General features: G+C 30.8%; 2 protein-coding genes and 1 non-coding gene across 3 annotated transcripts; 2 read left to right on the top strand and 1 right to left on the bottom strand.

The window, feature by feature from the left end:
* The first annotated feature begins 632 nt into the window (after positions 1-632).
* Positions 633-9,244, top strand: LOC130828823 (probable receptor-like serine/threonine-protein kinase At4g34500). Its single transcript, XM_057694829.1, has 7 exons — positions 633-1,504; positions 4,653-4,757; positions 4,862-4,984; positions 5,212-5,382; positions 6,178-6,307; positions 6,393-6,602; positions 8,727-9,244. Exons 1-7 carry the CDS (start codon positions 921-923, stop codon positions 8,805-8,807), a joined length of 1,404 nt encoding a protein of 467 aa, XP_057550812.1. The 5' UTR covers positions 633-920; the 3' UTR covers positions 8,808-9,244.
* Positions 9,245-11,847: 2,603 nt separating this feature from the next.
* TRNAE-CUC (transfer RNA glutamic acid (anticodon CUC)) lies at positions 11,848-11,920 on the bottom strand. The gene has a single exon. It is a non-coding gene; the product is annotated as a tRNA-Glu (tRNA).
* Positions 11,921-12,009: 89 nt separating this feature from the next.
* LOC130828792 (cyclase-associated protein 1) lies at positions 12,010-17,738 on the top strand. Its single transcript, XM_057694792.1, has 10 exons — positions 12,010-12,487; positions 13,753-13,921; positions 13,999-14,063; positions 14,306-14,612; positions 14,697-14,841; positions 14,928-15,037; positions 15,167-15,222; positions 15,317-15,373; positions 15,519-15,662; positions 17,331-17,738. Exons 1-10 carry the CDS (start codon positions 12,209-12,211, stop codon positions 17,415-17,417), a joined length of 1,419 nt encoding a protein of 472 aa, XP_057550775.1. The 5' UTR covers positions 12,010-12,208; the 3' UTR covers positions 17,418-17,738.
* The last annotated feature ends 3,659 nt before the right edge of the window (positions 17,739-21,397 follow it).

Here is a 21,397-nt window from a genome sequence, read left to right as displayed (position 1 = left end):
ATTACAACATTTCATTCCCATTACTTCATTACCATCAACCAAACGGGCCGTCATAGTTACAAAAAGAGCTTTCATTACTAGTAGTATTTCCTCCGTTTTACCATTTACGATCATTTACTATTTTAATTTGTCATACTTATTTACATTTCTGTTTTTATAATATTTCATACTTTTTTAACTTAGCTCATGAGTAATCAATCTAAGACTATAAATAGTGATTATTTTAAAATTATAAGTGACTTAAGACAGATAATGTATATTGGACCAGCCCAATAAAGATGGTTTCATCGTAAGACAGTCTCATTTGAGAATTAGTGTTTTTCTTTTTCTACAAAGCAATAAGCATACTACTTTCTCCGTTCAGTTTACTTGTAATATTTGTTTTTTCACGCAGTCCAATACTTAATTCTTAATATATCTAATTATATAATAAAAATTATAAAAATTTGATATTAATAATCTTTGCAATAAGACAAATTAAATAAGATCTCATTGACTATATTTTAACTTATAAATTAAAAACTAATCACAAAATAAGAATGATAAATAAATATTGTCATTTTTTTCTAATGTTGTAACTAATATGGAACGGAGGAAGTATAGGCGCGGGTAGTATATCCGTTGTAACGCTCCTTCGGTGTCAAAACTCAAAGCTCACTCTATTTTCTTCTCTCTCTAAGCTCACCTCAGTCAGTTGCTTTCAAATTAGAGTACAAACAGAGTAATGCCTTCCTATTCACTCTCTTTCCTTCTACAACTTTCTCTCTCTTCTCATTTCACCTTCTGAATTTTTCTTGAATCACCACCAATGGAAGAAATTTCTCTCTAATCAATACCAAAAACCCTTTCTCTTTCTATCTCTAGAAAACCCATTTAAAAATTAGGAAAAAAAACTCCCCTATTTCACACAACAAACAATAATGGCGACAGGAAACAATGAGAAAGAGAAAAATCCATTAAACCCCATCACAGAAAAACTAAATTCAACCTCAATTTTAGGGATTAAAATCTATATTTTGATATTAATATTCATTATTCTTTTAGTTTGTTCTTGTTTTCTCCTATTCCTCTGTTTTATTAAGAGAAAAAAGAAATTGGGTAACAGTAATCGTGCATTTTTACGGAATAATTCTGGAATTATCCCGTTAGTTTCAAAGGAATATAAATCAATGGATGAAAAAATCGTGGTAAAAAAGAAAATGGGGGAGATTTTAAAAGGAGATAAAACAGAAGAAATAGGGATTTTAGTTGAAGGAGATAGAAATGTGAAAAGTGGTTCAGCTGAAAGTAGTGACGGAAGTTCTTCAAGTAAAACGTCGGTAATTTCATCAGATAATATTTCTAATATTGGGTGGGGCCGTTGGTATAGTTTGAAAGAGCTTGAGATTGCTACACGTGGCTTTTCCGATGAACAAATCATCGGTGAAGGTGGTTATGGAATTGTTTATAAGGGTGTTCTTGAAGATGGGTCTATTGTTGCTGTTAAGAATCTTCTAAATAACAAGTATGCTCTTTACCTTTTTAGTAATAATTTTTTTTTTTTAATGTTTTAAGCTTTTTTTTTTTTGGTTATTGTATGAATAAATGATGATATTAAGATGATTTATTCATGAAATTTTGTTTAATGGGTGAAAAAAATAAATCTCAAATTTAAGTATTTTGATGCAGAATGAAGTTTTTTATTATAAATATTTGATGTATGCAATGGTGGATCTTAGTTAAGACCTCTAAATAAAAGTTAATATTTTAAATTTATATTTAATGAATTTAATTATAATAAATTAGTCGCATTATAAAAATTGTTGAAGATCCGCCCTAGAATGTATGTTAATGGTCTACATAAATCTTCATTTGGGTATTATAGAATGCGACCGATTAAAAAAGTCGTCAAGCAAGATTTGAAGAAGGTCAAAAAAAAAGGTAGGCTAATAACTTTATCACGAAGATGTTAGAATTATTGATTATAGAAGTGTTATAAATATTTTCATAAAATTATGACATGACCCTTTATTTTAACCTAATTATCCTAATTGGGGTTATTTTGTTGATTACTGTAGTTGAATTTAGGTATATGATTTAGGGTTTTAATTTCATTATAGATTATATTGATAATATAGAAGTATAAAACAAAATTTCAAAATCTTATAGTGCAAATTTGTTATGATTTGCATTTGAAGTTTAGTGGCTTTTGGCACTCATGGCTTAAATTGATGATACTCTATTATTTGCATGTTTGTACTAAAAGTTATCATGTCGGTTTGAAGATTTTGATGGGGGCACTGCAATGTTGTCTTTTGCTTTGCTTAGATCTAACGGTGCAATTTGCAATTCCATGTGTGAGTACTTGAGTAGCATTATCTCATGGGAATGGAATGTTAGAAATAAAAGTCGGCTTTTATCTCAATTAGAGCATATACTACTTTTCTTATGAAGAAATTTCGTTCAGTTCTCACTCCCCTTCCGTAGCTCTTCCCTCTCCTCAGTATACCTAAAACCCCAAAAAAAAATATTTGTAAATAAAACCCGACAATAATTCTTAGATTTTGGTTTATTTTATATATATTCGAAAATTTGTCGCCTAAAAAATATGTAATTGAACTAAAGTAAAATTGATGTAAATTAAAATTTGAGTATAAGAAGATCCTTACTAATGTAATAAAGTGATATTTTTCCACTTAATATGTCTCATTCAGGTGCGAGTATTTTAAAATGGAGGAAATATAGTATTTGAAAAGTAGATTGACTAAATATTTTAGAATAATGTTGTAAATACTTTTTGTTATCTTGTTCATCTTTGGGATTGAGAAAGTGAAATACTCAATGAGCTCTTTAATCCTTTTTTCTTCACATTTCATCATATGGGTTTGGAGCTTTTGCTTTCTCTTCTTTTTAACTTCATTTCTTCACATGTCTTCTGCGATCCAAATGTTAGCTGTTCTCTGCTTTATTTGAACTCTTTATTTGTCAAAGTGCTTTTCTTTTAAGAACTAGGGAAGAGTTTTCATGTATTAAAGCTCATAGGTTGATTAGTTAACTAAATCCTTCTATTGTTATATTGTTAAAGAAAAGTTTTCTTATAGAATGCAAATTATTATTAATTTTTCTTTTCTTTTTGATTTGATGAAATAATTAAAATAGAAATAGGAATGAAAGAGGGGTGAAATTGGTTTACTTCCATTCCTAAACAAAAATGATTATAATGGAATGAAATCAAGAAAAACATTATTTTTCTTAATTGTTTTGCATTTTAAGTTTGTTGTCAAACAAAATTTGGAAAATTAGTGAAAAAAATTATTCGAGTAAACATAATCCTCAAAAGCGAACAACCCTTTAACGATGTTAATAAAGAAGGTGTTTGGTAAATTACCGGTAACTGGTAGTCAATTCCTTTGGTTGATTTGATCAATTAATTTTATTGACTAGTTTGACTAGCTAATTTTGACCCTCTGCTACGACCAGCTTGTTCAAAAATAACTTGTTCGTAACAATAAATTATTTGAACCAGCTAATTTACCAAAACTTAATAAGCTATATTTCCGAACACCCAAAATAATTTTCGGTTACTATTATCGTACTGAATTTAAATGTGGAGTAGGGGCACAATGGCAATAATAATTGTGGAAACAATATCAAAGCCAATATGGATGGTTTGCATTTGTCTGAACTTGTGACCCTACTCAGTACTCACCCAATAGCATTTTCTTGGTAAGCAATGCAATGGAGTTTGTAATGAGACTAAAGCTCTCATAGTTGTGACTTGCTGTTAACTATTGGTACAAATGGATTTATCAGAAGATGAAATTCAAAAATAAAAATTAATATATTTGGAGATTTTTTGGTTTTAAATAATTTCAAAATTCAAAAAATGGCCAATGAGGTATTGCATTAATGACATGTTTCATAGATGAGTACAGGGTGCACAAAGATTCCATTTCTGAACTGTGCATTTACTAAGACTTGCCTTCTTTTGTGAACTCATTTGATGCTTTGAAGCCGTGAAGTAAATTAACACTGATAAAAATGAGACTGGGACTACTTATTACTTAATGTACTCTGTAGAGCTTATTAAATTTGTCTCCTTTTGTTTTGACGGGGTTAAAGATTTGTTATTATTTGGTTTCAGATTATACTGGACAATATTAAAATGACATATTAAATTATGTGAACATCTTATTTATGTGAAATTGTCAACCAGAATAACATTTTTGTTATCACTAACAAGGCTGATGTTGCGAACATCCGACCCTCAAAATCAGCATAAGTGGGAGCCACTTATGACCATTTGGGTAGTAGGTATTGATTGGTGGGAATAGTAATGAAAAACTAGTGTAATTTAACGTCACTTGAGAAGTTAAATGACCATACTTGTTCTACTTCGATTATCTCATATTCTTTACAAAATTTATTTTAATGCATTACTATATGAAAATATACGTGATAATAGAAAATTGTGAAAAAAAAAATTTTTTATGATCAAAATTTCATTCCCATGTGAATAACATGATTCATTTCATGAAGATGTACATTATAAATCATTTCCATTACCATTGTTTAGTACCAACAACCAAACAAGACCGTTAATGTCGTAAAAATTATTTCAATGAATATGTACTAGATTGCAAATTCTAATCTTAACATGGCCTAAATTTCAGGGGACAAGCTGAGAAGGAATTCAAGGTAGAAGTAGAAGCAATAGGAAAAGTAAGGCATAAGAATCTGGTTGGTCTTGTTGGTTACTGCGCAGACGGCCCTCAAAGGTTGCCACAATATCAAATCATCTTATTTTACCTTTTATCAATGTTTTATGGATGACTAACTGGTGTTTTTGTTTCGTGCACGATATGAAAAATCGAAAATTCAGGATGCTTGTGTATGAATACGTCGATAATGGCAATCTAGAACAATGGTTGCACGGAGACGTAGACGGTGTTAGCCCTCTGAGTTGGGACATCCGTATGAAGATTGCCATCGGAACTGCTAAAGGGTATGATTTTTACGCCCATATAGCAGACCAGTGAAACATAATTCGCCAATTGGTTCGCCTTTTGGATTCACGATTCGCTCAAAATGGTTCAAAAATAGCCTAAAAACCGACCATAATTTGGTTTTTTTGATTCGCGATTCGCGAGGCAATTAGTGAATCATGTGACACTGTTGTAGACTATATCCATCCTTTGTCGTTGTTTGCCGTGTAACACGTTTCTGCGACAGACTGGCTTATTTGCACGAGGGATTGGAGCCGAAGGTTGTTCATCGAGATGTGAAGTCTAGTAACATCCTTCTCGACAAAAACTGGAATGCCAAGGTTTCTGACTTCGGACTAGCAAAGCTTTTGGGATCCGAGGCAAACTATGTGACTACCAGAGTGATGGGAACATTTGGGTTCGTACTTTCATTTCCTTTCATGCTTAAGTCTTTCAGTAGAGTTTAACAAATTATGAAATATACAGTTTGTTTTGAAAACATAACATTGGTAAAGACAGTAAACATTGTGCTAAATAGAACACAGGAAATCTAGAATGTTTGAAATACTAAGGGTTGTTTAGTTCACCGTAAAAATCAGTTTTAATTAGTAAACATCAATTAGCAATCCGTGAAAATCAGTTGCAATCAGTAAAAAGTAGTTGTGATAAGGGAAAGTTGGTTTTAATCCGTAAAACTACTTATAACTTATACCTAAATTTCTTTTTTCAATCAGTAAAAATCAATTCAATAAGTATCAATCAATATTAATCAGTAAAAATTCGTTTAATCAGTGAAAATCAATTCCAAACAGTAAAAATCAATTGAATTAGTAAAAATCAGATGAACTAACACATGAATATAGTTGAATTTTATCTCAATTGGAGCAAGTATTACTTTCCCATTCGATTCTTGTTACCTCTCCTCTAATCCCTTCCTTCCTTCAGCCTACCTTGTACTGAAAAAAAAAGAATCATATTCCATTTCAAATGAACTATTTATTTTTTACACGTTCGCCAATGCACAAATTCAATACTTAAAAGCAATGATTGTGTATTATTCAAAATTATAAAAATCATATATTAATAAACCTTATGTTGATACGAATCAAACAACATCCCCTTCAACTATGTTTTACGATCAAACCAAGAATTCCAACAAATTTCCATATATTTGTTTCCCCATCAATTATAACCCTAGGTTTTGATCATGCAGTTATGTCTCACCAGAATATGCTAGCACTGGAATGCTGAGTGAAGGGAGCGATGTATACAGTTTCGGTGTTCTGTTAATGGAATTAATCACAGGAAGATGTCCAGTTGATTATTCTAAACCACCTGGAGAGGTACGTACTTCTTTTCTAGTCCACTTCTCAGATAAAAGTATTAATTGTCTCATTATTTTAACAATCCTTAAACTTAAATTATCAGATGAACTTGGTTGATTGGTTCAAAGGAATGGTAGCAAATCGACGAGCAGAAGAAATGTTAGATCCATTAATTGATGTTAAACCGTCTTCCAGGGCACTTAAACGGGTTCTATTGATCTGCCTTCGGTGTATAGATTTGGATGCCAATCATAGACCAAAGATGGGCCAGATTGTGCATATGCTTGAGGCGGATGAATTTCCCTTTCGTCCTGTAAGTACTTTCTACGTTCGAATTTTCGTATGATGTTATGGTTGACTTGAAATTAGGGTTAGACTTAGATATTTTAGGGTCCAGGGCGAAATAGCACATTGGGGCCATTTTCCTTTGCAATTTGTAACCTATATGAACCCTTCTAAAACTATTAATTTTGCTTTTTTGATATTGGGCCCTAGGCGACGACCCCTCTTGTCCACCCTTAGGGCTGGCCTTGCTTGAAATCAAATCCTATTCGACCCGACTTTAAAAATGGACTTACAGTTATGTAAAAATCTACATGGACACAAGACTCGACTATAAATCAACTTAAAACACATTAACCAAAATCAACCTGATGTTTCGAAATCAACCTCTTTTACCAAAATGAATACTCCGTCTTAAGGGCTTACTTAAAGGTACGTTGATTTTGATATTTTATCAATAATAGAAGAATTCTTTTAAAAAATATGAACTCTTAAACATATGTACTAAATTTAAAAAATAATATTTTTCACTGGAAAAACTATTATATTATTAAAATATGAGAGTATTCGAAATGCGAATGTGTGTTTGGATGAATGATTAGTTGAAAAATCATTAGACTTTTCTTTATTTTATATTGTAAAATTTGAACATAAAAACATTTTTTTGGGGGAGTTATTGAAAATGTCAAAAACAAAAAAAAGAGGTTTGAGAAGTACTAGTTTTTTTTCCATTAGAAGGAAAACTGAGAATGTTAAAGTAATAGTAAGATTAATGACTCTATAATTTGCAAAACCTTTTTTCTGTAACAACCAATTTATGTTAGAGTTTCCATGTTACAAGCCTTACCAGCCTTGTTTGGTTGAGGATATTGGTAAGTGGACATTATTGTAGATATAAATAGCACTTTGTTAAATGTCAAAGTGATGGATGTTAATATGTCATTATGCTTAGCCCACCAAATTTGCATAATAGGCCATTGGTGAACAAATCAAAAGTGGTAGAGATGTGTCAATGACATAAAAATGTAAGTTAAATATGTTGATTAGAATTAAAGAAAAAGTGAGTCATGACTAAAAATAGAAATGGGATATATTAAATTTGACAGGAATTGACTAAAAATGATATATGGGTAAAATGATAAAAATTTATATTTAATGAGCTACTCTTGTGAGAGACTGTCACTTGGTGAAACAATCTCATAATAAGGAGCTCACATGCTAATGTGAAACAATCTCATAATAAGGAGCTCACATGCTAATAATTGGTACTATTTAACCCATATATTGAGCGTCTCATAGTGAGACCGTCTTATACATAAATTTTTGATATTTAATGGAAATGTGGGAGAAAAGTGTAAATGAGATGAGAAAGTAAGCTAAATGTATGAATAAAAATTATAGTACGTATCATCGCCAAAAATAAAAGTGGGGCAAATTCAAGGGTTGAACTATAAGAGAAAGTGAGGTGAGAGTGACTCTAAATACATCTCTCCAGATTCCTTGGATTCCCAAAACACCTTGCATAACTCTCCTATGAAAGCATATCATTGTTATAAATTAGGTGGTCCTCTTGATTATGAAAGCATATCCTATGTAACTGTCGTACCCAAAATACATGTCGAATATCGATTCATATACTTAGATTTCGATTTAGAGGTGTCAAAAATTGGCTGGATCTTATCGATTTGACAAAACCCGAATGCTTTATGGAGTTATTACTTTTCATGTTGAAAATTCAAATTTTTTTTTTCTAAAATACTCGCTATATTAAGTTAATTGGTGTTGTTCATATTTCAAACTTATTTTATACATTTCGGCTAATATGTAGTTAGAAATATGGTCAAGTTGAATTTTGTTGAATTGTCTAAACGCTTCTTTTATAATATTAATTTTTTATAATTTTTATACATGTTTTTAAGATAAATATAATTAAAATTAGGCATTGAATTACGTCAAAAGTGAAATATAGTAAATATAATGGAATGGTGAAACCATCAACCAACTATTAATGCCAAATAATTGTACTAAACACATCAAATGTCATATTGACCATCAACAGTTCATTACTTCAACGTCATAAAGTGATTTTAAATTATGTGGAGCTTTAGCTTTTAAGGGATTTGAATGTACATAGCTTTACCTTACAACTTTGCAGGATCGACCACCACGTCAAGACATTCCTCTACCTTATGTTACCGAGAAAGTTCAATCATCGAATAAAGAATTTGGAAGGTGAAGTTGATCAATTGCATAGACTATGAGTGATAGAGTATATAATATATTTTCTAAGCTTCAACCATCGGCTTATATACTCTATCAGTTACAATTAAAAAAAAGTGTATATTTAGCCTATACTTCCACATACGAGATTACAGGTGACAGATCGTGTTCTCTTGTTGCAAAGCCTCATATGGCATTATTGTTGGTTTTAGTCCTTTTTTCCATTTCTTAAATGAGCTTTGTATATTATACTTCTATTTAGTATTTAGTAGTTGGTACTTATGGCTTCTAGGAATGATATTATGTAGTAAGAAGCAATAAGTTATGTGTCTTATTGTAAAAAATTATTTTAGTTTTAAGAAAGTTGGTGGCTTAAACATGATTTATGGAGTAATTAGCTTAATTGTGATGTTAAATTGTTTTGTGCACAAATTAAAAATGTTTGTACAAATTACTTAGATATCTTGTTGATCTTTAATTTGCCCATTTTATATATTACACAGTTTAATATTTATAGTATTTTTAATGAAATAACTCAGATCATGACCTAGACAGATTCGAGCCTAAATTCTTTTCTATTGAGATTAGTGCTATGAACAAAAGATGGCATCTTATATATGAAAATCTAGTCAATTCACTTGGATATTTAGTCCTAAAAGGAAAGGTTAGAGAACCTCAGTTTGATAAAACAAACAAGAAAAACAAAGAAAAACATAAACAAATACAAAAGCAAGAACATGAAAGCTTGTTTAATGGTATTTTGGACAACTTCCCCTCAAAATAGATTGTATTTCATTAAACATTCAACAATATAATAATGAAGCAACACTAATAATGCTTGAGAACAACCTCTCAAACTCACTGAATTCACCTTTGAGGGAGATCACACACATTCTCTATATATAGCTCGTAAATTTCTGAATAACCCTAGCCCATTAGACAAAATTACCCACCAAGTATCGAGTAAAACAGAAAATCTGAGTCTTCACTTGCACGCAAATGCTCGAACGAGCAGAATTCTTGCTTGAACAATCACCTCTTGGGGTCCTTTTATTGACTTCTAATGTATTGTGCTTTGTTTAAGGCATGTGTTATGCATTCCTTACCTTGTTCAAAGCAACTTTTAAGAATCTCCCTACCTAATTAAAAATGTTTGTACAAATAACTTAGATAGAAGAAAAATAAATCTAATGCAAATATGCAATACAATCAATATTGAGCCTCTACAACTCTATACATATTCTTTGTTTAACCGGTGTGAGAGCCAAATTATCATAATTCATAACAAGGAACGACAAGTAACAATCAGTGTCGTTCCTGACATTGCATAGACCCTAGCTAAACTGAAATAAATGACCCTCACTATAAAGGATCGATTCTGAATTTAAATGGGTATTTGGAAAAATAATAAAGACGGACTGTATATATTATAATTAGCATTACAAATGTAAACGTGTCATAATTTTTAAATGATAAAAGAATTACTAATAAATTGTAAATTTTTAAGTGTCTATTTTTCTAATTTTAGGCTCTTTTTAACTCTGAGCCTTATGCAATTATCTACCTTATCTATGGTCAAGAACAACTCCAGTAACAATCACCGTAACGGAATTGATAAGGAAATCTCATAATTACAATATAGCTATTGCAAACATTAAATAAAGCCATAAACCTTCCCAAACGGATTTAAGATCTGTGAATGTACTTTTTGTTGTAGTAATTTCCATAACCCATTTGTTTGTTTAAAGGCATTTTTTACATTCGTAAATTCACTAATAATTTAAAAGTGGAATATGAATTCTTGGTTAACTCGCTATTACAGTGCTATTAGATTTTTATACATTTTTTATTGTCATTTATCTACATTAGATTACCCATTAAATTTGTCTGTGTTTTTTTTTTCGTCTCTCACGCTAATTTTCTCCCATGATAATTTATCTTTATTTCCGCTTTCTAATATCATGTATTTGTGAGAGTAATTTTAAGATCATTTTACTCACTTCAATATAATTGTTTATATTTGAATTTAGCGGCGGATCTAAAATTTTGTGAATGGAGATACAATATTTAATTATTACTTTATTTGAAAAATTGAGATAATGTGTAAGTCTTTTTAAGGTTTTTTGTTTTTAGCTCTCGACTATTAAATTTGAAAATTTTCATCTTGTGTATATTAATTTTTGACTTACGTTTGTATTTTCCAGTTTTTTTTTTTTTTTTTCTGTGATTGTTTATTGACTCACTTTACAATATTAAAAGCTGCACATGCATCATATTCAATTAATTATTAAAAATTAGAAAATATAATTAAAAAATTAAACTAATATCTTTTTTTTGAAGTAAAATTGAACTAATCTTATATAACTTAAAAAGGCTAAATAGGCAAAGTTGCATTAAACAAACAATTAAATAAACAGTGCTAAAATTTTAATTTCAATATATTAAAGCTTCATGAACCAAACTAAAGAAAATCATTGTTGGCAATTACTCCAATTTCACGTTTGAATTCAAGAGAGAAAAAAGATTTTCATACTTTGTAAGATATATTCTCTATGTTAAAAAGTAAACCATGTTATTAAGTTTAGTATTATTTAAATAGGAAAGTAAGTAATAAATCTAAAATTCTATTTGAGATGAAAATATCGTATTTTTGGTAAAGATTTTAGTTTAATATTTATTAATACCCCTAAAAAGTAAACCATGTTATTAAGTTTTGTATTATTTATATAGGGAAGAAAGTAAGAAGTATAAAATTTTATTTGAGATAAAAATACCATATTTAAGATGAAAATATCTTATTCTTATATAACAAAAAAAATAAAATTAATTGTGCTCTTGAAGGCTATACTACGATTAAAAAGTTATCAAAAGCGACAATTTTAATTCAAGCCGGTTTAAAATTCTATTTGAAATCAAAGTACTAAAAAATAAAATTGTTGGAGTATTTTATTTTTAAATTTACATATTTTAAAATCAAAATATAAATACTATATTAGCATTATAATTTCATAAAAAAAAAAAAGATACTAATTTTTATCCAAAATATATTAAAAAAATTCCGTTGCCGGGACTTGAACCCGGGTCTCTCGGGTGAGAGCCGAGTATCCTAACCAACTAGACTACAACGGATTGCTGCTGAGTATCAACGATTAAAATAAAATATTTTCTACAAAGCCCCCACACAAACATCCCTACCATATTTCACCTTCATCCATCCGAACACGACCCGCCCAAAAACTATCTGAAAAAACACACAAACACACATTCTTATTATTCTCTCTCCTCCACTTTTTCCACATTCCATTTCCCAGGAAAAACTCCATTGTCAACAACAATGGCTTCCGAATAATCGTTCTCAGATCTACCAGTTTCGCTTGCATATTCATCTCTTAGGTTACAAAGAAAGAGAAATCAATAATGGAGGCGCAACTTATTGAGAGATTGGAGAAAGCAGTTTCACGATTAGAGGCGATTTCCTCTTCGTCGGCGATTTCTTCTCGAAGCATCGATGTTTCTGGTGAGGATGCGGCATTGGATCCTTCGATCGTCGCTTTGGACGATCTGATTGCTACTTCTGTTGGCAAGGTTTCCGCCTCCGCTGAGAAGATCGGCGATAAGGTTTTGGAAGCTACCAATGTTCTTCGTGATGCTTTTTCTGCTTTGCGTGAACTTCTTGTCAAAGTTAAATTTACTCAGGTAAATTTAATTTGATTCAATTCGGATACAATTTTCATTGAATTTCTTCTAATAGGATTTTTTTTCGTTGTGTTTGATGTGAAATGTGCGTATTTTTTTTGTAATGTAATTTTCAAAGACATAATTCAATATGTTGATGATGTCGGAGTAAATGGTTGATGAGGACCGAGAATAGTGCAGATTTACATTTTGACGTGATTTGGATATTGAAGTAGTAATCTGAAAATTGTTGTGGTTGAGCTGTATGGTTTGACGAATTATGTGCTAATGGATCTAGAACTTTCTTGATTCTTCTAAATTCTTAGATTGTAGAATGATTACAACGATGTTAATAAACTACATTACACGAGCAAAATATCTTTGTTGAAAGTCGTATAGTGGTTATTTAACAATATTAAGAGGTTTGACTCTCATCTTGGCCATTTCACATGTTAATGCATGTCAAAGAGTTTTGTTTTCTCTCGATTGGATTTTGGACTGATCAAACTTATATATTAAGCAACTATACTTCATGATGTAAATATATGTGGTGAATGGTGATAGTCAGCTATGGATGTGAGGAGGTTTGGACTATCACCATGGACTTTTGAACTCGGAGGTCTGAATCAGTATCACCTCCACAGAAATTTGTAATTTTAGCAATTTTATATTAGGACAGGCAATAAAGGGATAATTACAATACAGGACAGAGTTAATGCCAATGGCCTTATTTTAAAAGTTTCGTTGGTTTGTTTCTATTTTGTGTTATGTATGCCTTTTTCTTTCCATGATAAGGTTGAATCTTGTAGGTTTTCTTCTGCACTTGAGAGTGACTATATTTGGAGATCATTCCACAGAAATAATTTTTCTGTTTTCATTGTATTTGTCACTTGAAAATTGAAATGCAATATTTTTTCGTGTGTGTTTAAAATACCAATGTGACATTACATATACAGTTCAATTACCGATGTAATGACTAAAAATAAGAACTCTTTATGTGTATGCGTAACTTAAATGGGCACACATCTTGGAATGAAGAAAGTAGTATGTTACTCAAACTTCTCCTGATTATCCCATATGGGTGTATCACCACAGATGGGTATAGGCAGGATCCTTGTTAAGATTGTTTATTTGAGATACTTTGATACTTAATATCTCCTATTATATCCAGTTTGGTGGCTAAGATTGGAGAAGATATGTTGAAGGTTTTGACTAGGGGTTATACACTGTTGCGCTGTGCTGTTTTTAAGAGTTTTGTTTGCTTAATGCATTGTAAATCTTTGCAGAAGCCTGACATGGCCGGGTTGGGTGAGTTTCTAAAACCACTGAATGAAGGGATTATGAAAGCTAATGCCTTGACAGAAGGGAGACGATCTGAGTTTTTCAACCATCAGAAATCTGTTTCTGACAGCCTTGTAGCTTTAGCATGGATTGCATATACAGGCAAAGATTGTGGTATGTTTTTTCTCTTTGTCCTTTTAATTACTGAAGTTTTTATCTATCCATAATGCATCTTTTGGTTCTCTCGTTAGGTATGAGTATGCCTATTGCACATGTAGAGGAAAGTTGGCAAATGGCTGAATTTTATTGCAACAAGGTATTGATTATGTTTTATCACCTTACTTTGCTTATTTCCTTAAATTATTGAAAGCAGAAGTTGATGCCATATTTTCTTTTTAACGGCTTTAGCAACTAGTATTGTTCAATGGCTTTGAGCACAAATAAACTTTTCTCATTTCATTAGCCCTCTCATTCGATTGTGTGTGTAAATATTTGTTGTTTACAGTACTTGATATTAGAATACATGTTCTGAATTTTTCAGTGCTCTTTATTTCTCAGGTTCTGATAGAGTACAAAAATAAGGATGCTAACCATGTAGAGTGGGCAAAGGCTTTGAAGGAGCTCTATTTACCAGGTTTGAGGGATTATGTTAAGTGTCATTATCCACTGGGACCAGTTTGGGGTACATCTGCCAATGCAACTGTTTCTGTGGCGCCTAAAGCTTCTCCACGCACTGCACCAGCTGCACCAACTCCACCTCCTGCATCACTTTTTACCTCTGATACTGCCAAACCTTCTTCATCACAGCCTAAGACTGGAATGTCTGCTGTATTCAGTGAAATCAGTTCTGGTTCTCTTACTTCAGGTAGCTGCTTCACACATTCCTTTTCTTTATTTTTTTCTTTTTTCCTGCTTGGTTACTTGTTTGACCAGACTGTTTTTTCTCTAGGCCTGAGAAAGGTTACGGATGACATGAAGGCAAAGAACCGTGCGGATCGTAGCGGTGTTGTTCCAGTTATTGAAAAGGAACAACGTGCTAAGTCTGCATTTTCCAAAACAGGGCCTCCAAAGCTGGAGCTTCAAATGGGTCGTAAGTGAGTGTTGTAATTTTTGAGAGTGTTTTCCTTTGCTATATGTGATTGATCATAACCTTAATCTTTTTCATTCTTTTTTCTTGTAGGTGGGTGGTAGAAAATCAAATTGGAAAGAAGGATCTGATAATTGATGACTGTGATTCAAAGCAGTCAGTTTATGTTTTTGGGTGCAAAGATTCTGTTTTACAGATACAAGGTTTGTTGAGTGTATTGAAGAAAGATTTGAGACATTGAATTTCACTTGATTTGAGAATTTCTGTTATCTCTTTGTTGATTCCATTGTCTGTGGGGACCTCACATTTCTCCTTTTATGCTCTCCCTACAGGAAAAGTTAACAATATAACTGTGGATAAATGCACAAAGATCGGATTGTTATTCATGGTTAGTGTGAATTTGTTAATGGGAAAATTGCATTTGTTGATGCTCAACATTATATTACGCTGTGGACTTATGCACATTGACCACTCTTAAACAGGATGTTGTAGCAGCCTGTGAGATTGTGAATTGCAACAGTGTGGAGGTGCAATGCCAGGTAATGCTGTTCTGCAACCAAAAAGACAATGAACTGAAGAATAAAAATCAAAATAAAATATTTTCCTTCTCTTGGCTAGAGTTCATCATAGCTGAAAATGAATAAATGGATAGCATATCCTAATTCTGTCAGAATTGAAATGCAGGGTTCAGCTCCAACAATTTCTGTGGACAATACATCAGGATGTCAATTATACTTGAGCAAAGATTCTCTGGAGACTTCTATAACAACAGCCAAGTCAAGTGAGATCAATGTGATGGTGCCTGCTTCTGATACTAATGGTGATTGGGTATGCAGAATTTGCTTTTTTGGCCACATACTCTCTTAGTAAACTTAATTGTTTCCATAATGCAATTTTCCTAGATGTTTACAAGGTTCATGAGAGAATAGAGGGAGGATTGGAGGAGGGAGGATTAGCTACTTAGGTTAATATGATGTAAGGGATAGAGATAGAGGGAGGATTGGAAGAGGAGGTGTTGATGAGAGAATCAAATGCCGAATCTTGCTGATAGTTGGGAGAGAAATATATCACCAATTCAGTGGGTAAAAGGGAGGCTAGAGTTGATGATATGTCATTAAATCATGACAGGGTACAGCGGCATCTCTGTGTAGATGAATAACATTGGAATTGAAGCCACATGTCTTTAGGGATTGCAAGGGGTAACAATAGTTACCCTTATGCAAGATTTTTATAGATGCATTTTGCATCTTAAATCCTAAAAAAGCTTGAACAAATTGTTGTATGAGACGGTCTTACCGCGAGACACTCCCCGTACATAGGTTAAATAGCCCAATTAAAACAAATAATGAGAATATAAGCTCTTTATTTGAGGCCGTCTCACTGAGAGATGGTCTCTTACAAGAGTAGCTCAAAAGCTCGAGTCTTGTGGAACTATATTGTTGTAATCTAATGCATTTAGATTTTACAATGCAAGCAAACCGAAGGTATAGTATAGGTAGAAGATGCTAATAATTATTTTGGCAGCCATTAATGTAATGGCAATAGTGGTAATGAAATATATGTATTTTGTAGTCTATCTCCTGCCAATGTCTTGGCACTAGGGTAATGAATGTGCATCTATTGTAGTTGACCAACTGAGGCTAAGAACTAGGTATACCTTTTAAGAGATCGTCCCATTAAAATTTTTTTGCATCAACTTTTTGTGTCAAATGGACCAAGGTTTAAGGGACAGAGAGGTTCTTATATAGGCGAATTATTCAATATTCTACAACTATTCAATCGAGACTTCGTCGTGTGTTCTTACTAATGGAAGTTTTTGAAGAGAGAAATTTTAGGGTGGTGTGGTGGCCAAAAATTTCCATGCAATATATTACATAAAGTATTTGTAACTTCATTACCACTAAGCAAGCTATTACAACAATACAAGTGAGCTCCAAAAGTGTTGGCAAGGTAGCTCTCTAATTAAAATTCAACTTAAATGTGCATACCTTGTATTACCTACTGACTACCAACTAAACATTTCCTGTATCCCTAAAGATTGTCCTATTTGACTTTTTTTGTAAACTTTTTCAGTCTAATGGGATGATCTTTCAGGAATTGAGGGATTTAAGAAATCCATGTTTCTGTGTTGTTTGCTACCCTATTGCAGATGAACTTATAGTGGTAAGTGGTAACGATACTGATTTAGGAGCTCTAGGAGCTCTAGCCATTGATAAGGCATTTAAGAAATCCATGTTTCTGTATTGTTTGCTACCCTATTGCAGATGAACTTATAGTGGTAAGTGGTAACGATACTGATTTAGCAACTCTTCTGATTATCTTACAATGACACTGGTAAAATTTTCCTGCGCTGAATATGTACATTTGTCTGCTAAAAGATTAGATGTAATTAAAGACGCTGATTACATTTGTATAGGAGCTTCAAGGTTGTAGTATGTTAGATGTTTTGTGTTTGGATTACTGGAGTTTAAAACATTTTCTTTTTCCAACTTGTAGGGAGAGCATGCTCTTCCGCAGCAGTACATTCACACATTCAAGGATGGTCAGTTCATGACTTCTCCTGTTACACACTCTGGTGGTTAAACTGTCGCATTTCATCATTGTGATTAACCTTTTATCATCTAGGCAAAGAAGTGCATATTCCATACTTCTAGCCTGTTTTGATTGATTATATGGTTGGGTTTTGTTTATTTTTCTGAAAGAGTTTTCCATTCGGCTTTTTTTTTTCTTGTTTTTTTAATTTATTTATTGATCACCTTGGTTGTAATATGTTTGTGGGTAAGGTTGTTGCTTTGTATTGGTTTGATGTTACAAGCATCCTTGTGTAAGAACTCAATACTATGTATCATTGTTTCTTCATGGATGTTATAAATCGAGTTTGTGTTTTTTGTTTATTTCTTGGAAGATTGTTTAGACTCTGCCTTGTTTTTTTTACTCTTGTGAATAATTGATTCTGCATATATTTATGGTGGAGCCTCCAGTTGAATAATAGTGGACGAGGAAGCTGTATGCCATCTTCCTTAAAAGTGAATAGGTAAATAAAAGAGATGTATGTTGTTGTACTAGTACCATATTTAGCCCTCTTGAGCACTTCTAGAGAGCATATAGACTAAAATGCCCCCAAGTATGTAGATTTTCACGTTGTACTACATTGAAATCCAAATCGAAATCCATCGGGGTGCTTGGCAATTGGAAATGGAAATTTCTAGACTTTTAACGATTAGACTTTAAGGTTAAAAAAAGTCTCATTTTTCGTTTGTTATATTAGAATTTTATGTGAGACTTTGTAGTTAAAGTCTCAACTTAAAATACCTTTCCTCTCAAAGCATTTTTTTTATCTCGGGGTTTCGATTAAATTTAATTCCCTTTCCTATGACTCTTTTAAACAAACAAAGACCGGCTTTTTATTCCTAAATCCTAATCCCTGTCACTCAAATCTCTCTTGCCAAACAACCCCAGAGGATATTGAGTTCATTTGTGAAAACATTAGTGCGGTCGTCATTTAAGTGGGACCTATATTTCTTTAATTGATTAATCACAATCTTGAACCGAAGTGTAGCCCTTTTAGGTAGGTATTGTCGAAGTTTAGTATGCTAAGGAACTGCTCACTTTTTCTTTGGTCTAAAAATGATAGAAGAAAAAGTAAGGAGGAAAAAGAGAGTATTTTGGTTCTCTATTTGGAAAGAGTAGATCTATGTTAAAGGGTATCAAGTCCCTATTTTTAAGGATCAATTCGAATTCAGATGGAATAGATGACTGATTTTACTTCCCGCCATAATTCTTTTTGGCTTCCTGATTTTGACAATAAAGTTGTATGGACACATCATCATCGTGAATTTTTTACAAGTATTTTCTCTCTTCCTTTGAAAATTGTACGCAATTTGTTTGGCTTTTTCTTGGATACGTCCTATGTTTTTAAATTTTTTATAGATTTTCGTGTCAAATATGATTTATAAATTATTTAAATAAAAAATTAGTAATCTTATGTATGTAGTTAAGTTATTATATGCTCTTAACTTCTTAAGTATATTAAAACTATAAATTGATTTGTTTTAAATCTGTAAAAGTATTACTATTAGATTAAAATACATATTATTAATATATTACTATATAAAACATAATCATAAAATTATGCACTAAATAATATAGATTATAAGTAATTACATAAAATAATAGAAAATTTCTACACATGAAAAATATTATAAAAATAATTTAAATGTCCAATGTCTTTGTAAAATCTTAAAATAAGTTTTCAGTTAAAGAACATATTTTTTTACTATAATAGTTAACATATAACTTAATTTTAAGTATTTATGTGTTATAAATTTGCCAAACATAGGTGATAAAATATCATTTGAAATATATTTTACCGATACCTTATCCTAATTTTTAATTATTATTTACTTAAATAATTAATATGTAATCTATTTAATTTGTGTAGTTTTTTTAATATAGCCATATAAGTAATATACATGATTATCTATGAAAAACTTTCAAAATTATTTTCTTTTCTTAATTTATTAATAATTTATTTTAATAAAAATTAATAATTTACATAAATGATTAATGTTATTCGATAATTATCCATTGTAATTAAAAGATATTACATATTTTAGATGATTGTATATGGTAAAAAATTAGTAAATAAGGTAAAGTTTTAAAATCTTTTGTAACTAATCAATTAAACAAATCTAATTAGAAAGATACTACATGATATGCTAAAAAATATTTTCCTGATAAGAAAATGAAAAGAGCGGAAAATTTTTATTGTAAAGTCGACATGTGTCATAATTGTTTCTTCATTAGTATATTCTATAGATAGATAGATAGATTTATTAAAAATTTATTTTAATGAAAATTAATAATTTACATGAATAATTAATATGTTATTCGATAATTATCTATTGTAATTAAAAGATATTACATATTTTAGATGATTGTATATGGTAAAAAATGAGTAAATGAGGTAAATTTTTAAAATCTTTTGTAACTAATCAATTAAACAAATCTAATCAGAAAGATACTACATGATATGCTAAAAAATATTTTTCTAATAAGAAAATAAAAAAAGCGGGAAAATTTTTATTGTAAAGTTGACATGTGTCCTAATCGTTTCTTCATTAGTATATTGTACAGATTTATCAATTACTTTTAATTATATTTGAATACTCCCTCCGTCCTTTTTTGTTTGTCCACTTTAAGGGAGAGAAATTTAAATTAGATTTTTGAATTATATATTGAAGATAAAATATATTCATATGAGATCTTGTTGGATTTGTTTTGATGTAAAGTTTTTTAATATATAATTTTTGTAATTTTTTACGATGCGCATTTAGAGATATTAAGGTTTAAAATTTACTAAAAAAATGCTTGCAAAAGATAAAGTGGACAAAAAAATAGAAACGAAGGGAGTATTATTCTATAATTTAAAATATAGCTAAAATGAAATTTTATTTAATTTATATTGATTCTCAATGTAAATATTATCAATGTAAAAATTATATAATTTTTATTTTGATAAATTCAAGATATTAAAATTTGCATAAATACATCAATATATGTGCTTAACTAAATAGTAGAACACATAGGAAGGGACATAGGGAGTACAAGTTTTTCCTTAGTATGTCGTTTGTATAAGGTTTTTCAATTTGTAATAGGGGGCGTTTGGTTCTTAGCTTTACTTAGTTTTGTGGTTGATTTTTGACTTTTGACTTATTGGTTGGTTAAACAACTAAAAAGTATTTGTTAAATGGTCTTTAAAGCAGCTGGAAAGCTGGCTTTTAAGCCAAAATGAAAAGGCTGCTCCAGCTAGCTTTTTTAGTTAGCTTTTGGCTTATCCCACTTTTTCTCTAGTGAACAGTCAACAGTCAATACTTAAATTTACCAAAAATCTCCACAAATAGCTAGCTCGAAAGCTAATAAAAACAGTCAATATTTACAGCTGGTCAAATAAGTCAACTAAAAAAGCTAACAATCAATTGCCAAACACCCTATAATGTAATATTTCTCTAACTTAAAGATCAGAAAAGTGATGAATGAGTAACTAAGTGAATAGTTAAAAAAACTATGTGAAGCATATATCATTGAAATTTCAAAATCAAAATTTCTAAAAGTTCATACTTCTAATGTCTCGAATTCATCCTATAGGTATTTGGTGAATAAATCAAGAAAATTTGGTAAATTTATATAAGAAGCGGACGAAATGTGTAGATAAGATGAATAATTAAATATATAAATAAAATTTTTTTAAAAAGTATAAATTATGACCAAATAATAAAAATAAACAAATTTAGTATGACAAACTAAAAAATAAAACAAATTTCATGGAATAGTGAAAATATTTTCGGATTTCCTAATTTGCGAATAAGAAATATGAAGTACAAATTATTATTATTATTTTTTTTTTGAGTTGAAGTACAAATTATCTTAATCATAACATTAACTAATTTTATAATAACATTAACTAATCTTATAAAAGATTAGATTAAAAGCTATTTGTATTTGAAATCATTCTTCTAAACCAGCCTTACCATATCAACTAGTCAGCACTGCAGAGGAATAAT

The sequence above is a fragment of the Amaranthus tricolor genome, chromosome 1, assembly GCF_026212465.1.
Source record: "Amaranthus tricolor cultivar Red isolate AtriRed21 chromosome 1, ASM2621246v1, whole genome shotgun sequence".
NCBI classification, from domain to species: domain Eukaryota; kingdom Viridiplantae; phylum Streptophyta; class Magnoliopsida; order Caryophyllales; family Amaranthaceae; genus Amaranthus; species Amaranthus tricolor.
Note: the sequence above shows the minus strand (reverse complement) of the source record. Positions and strands in the feature narration are given on the sequence as shown.

Bases quoted from the DNA above. Each gene is read 5' to 3' on its own strand.
- LOC130828823 (XM_057694829.1), top strand. From the start codon at position 921: ATGGCGACAGGAAACAATGAGAAAGAGAAAAATCCATTAAACCCCATC. The intron at 6,308-6,392 runs GTACGTACTTCT...TTAAATTATCAG, and splicing joins ATTCTAAACCACCTGGAGAG to ATGAACTTGGTTGATTGGTT. The intron at 6,603-8,726 runs GTAAGTACTTTC...ACAACTTTGCAG, and splicing joins ATGAATTTCCCTTTCGTCCT to GATCGACCACCACGTCAAGA.
- LOC130828792 (XM_057694792.1), top strand. From the start codon at position 12,209: ATGGAGGCGCAACTTATTGAGAGATTGGAGAAAGCAGTTTCACGATTA. The intron at 14,064-14,305 runs GTATTGATTATG...TTTATTTCTCAG, and splicing joins CTGAATTTTATTGCAACAAG to GTTCTGATAGAGTACAAAAA. The intron at 15,223-15,316 runs GTTAGTGTGAAT...ACTCTTAAACAG, and splicing joins AGATCGGATTGTTATTCATG to GATGTTGTAGCAGCCTGTGA.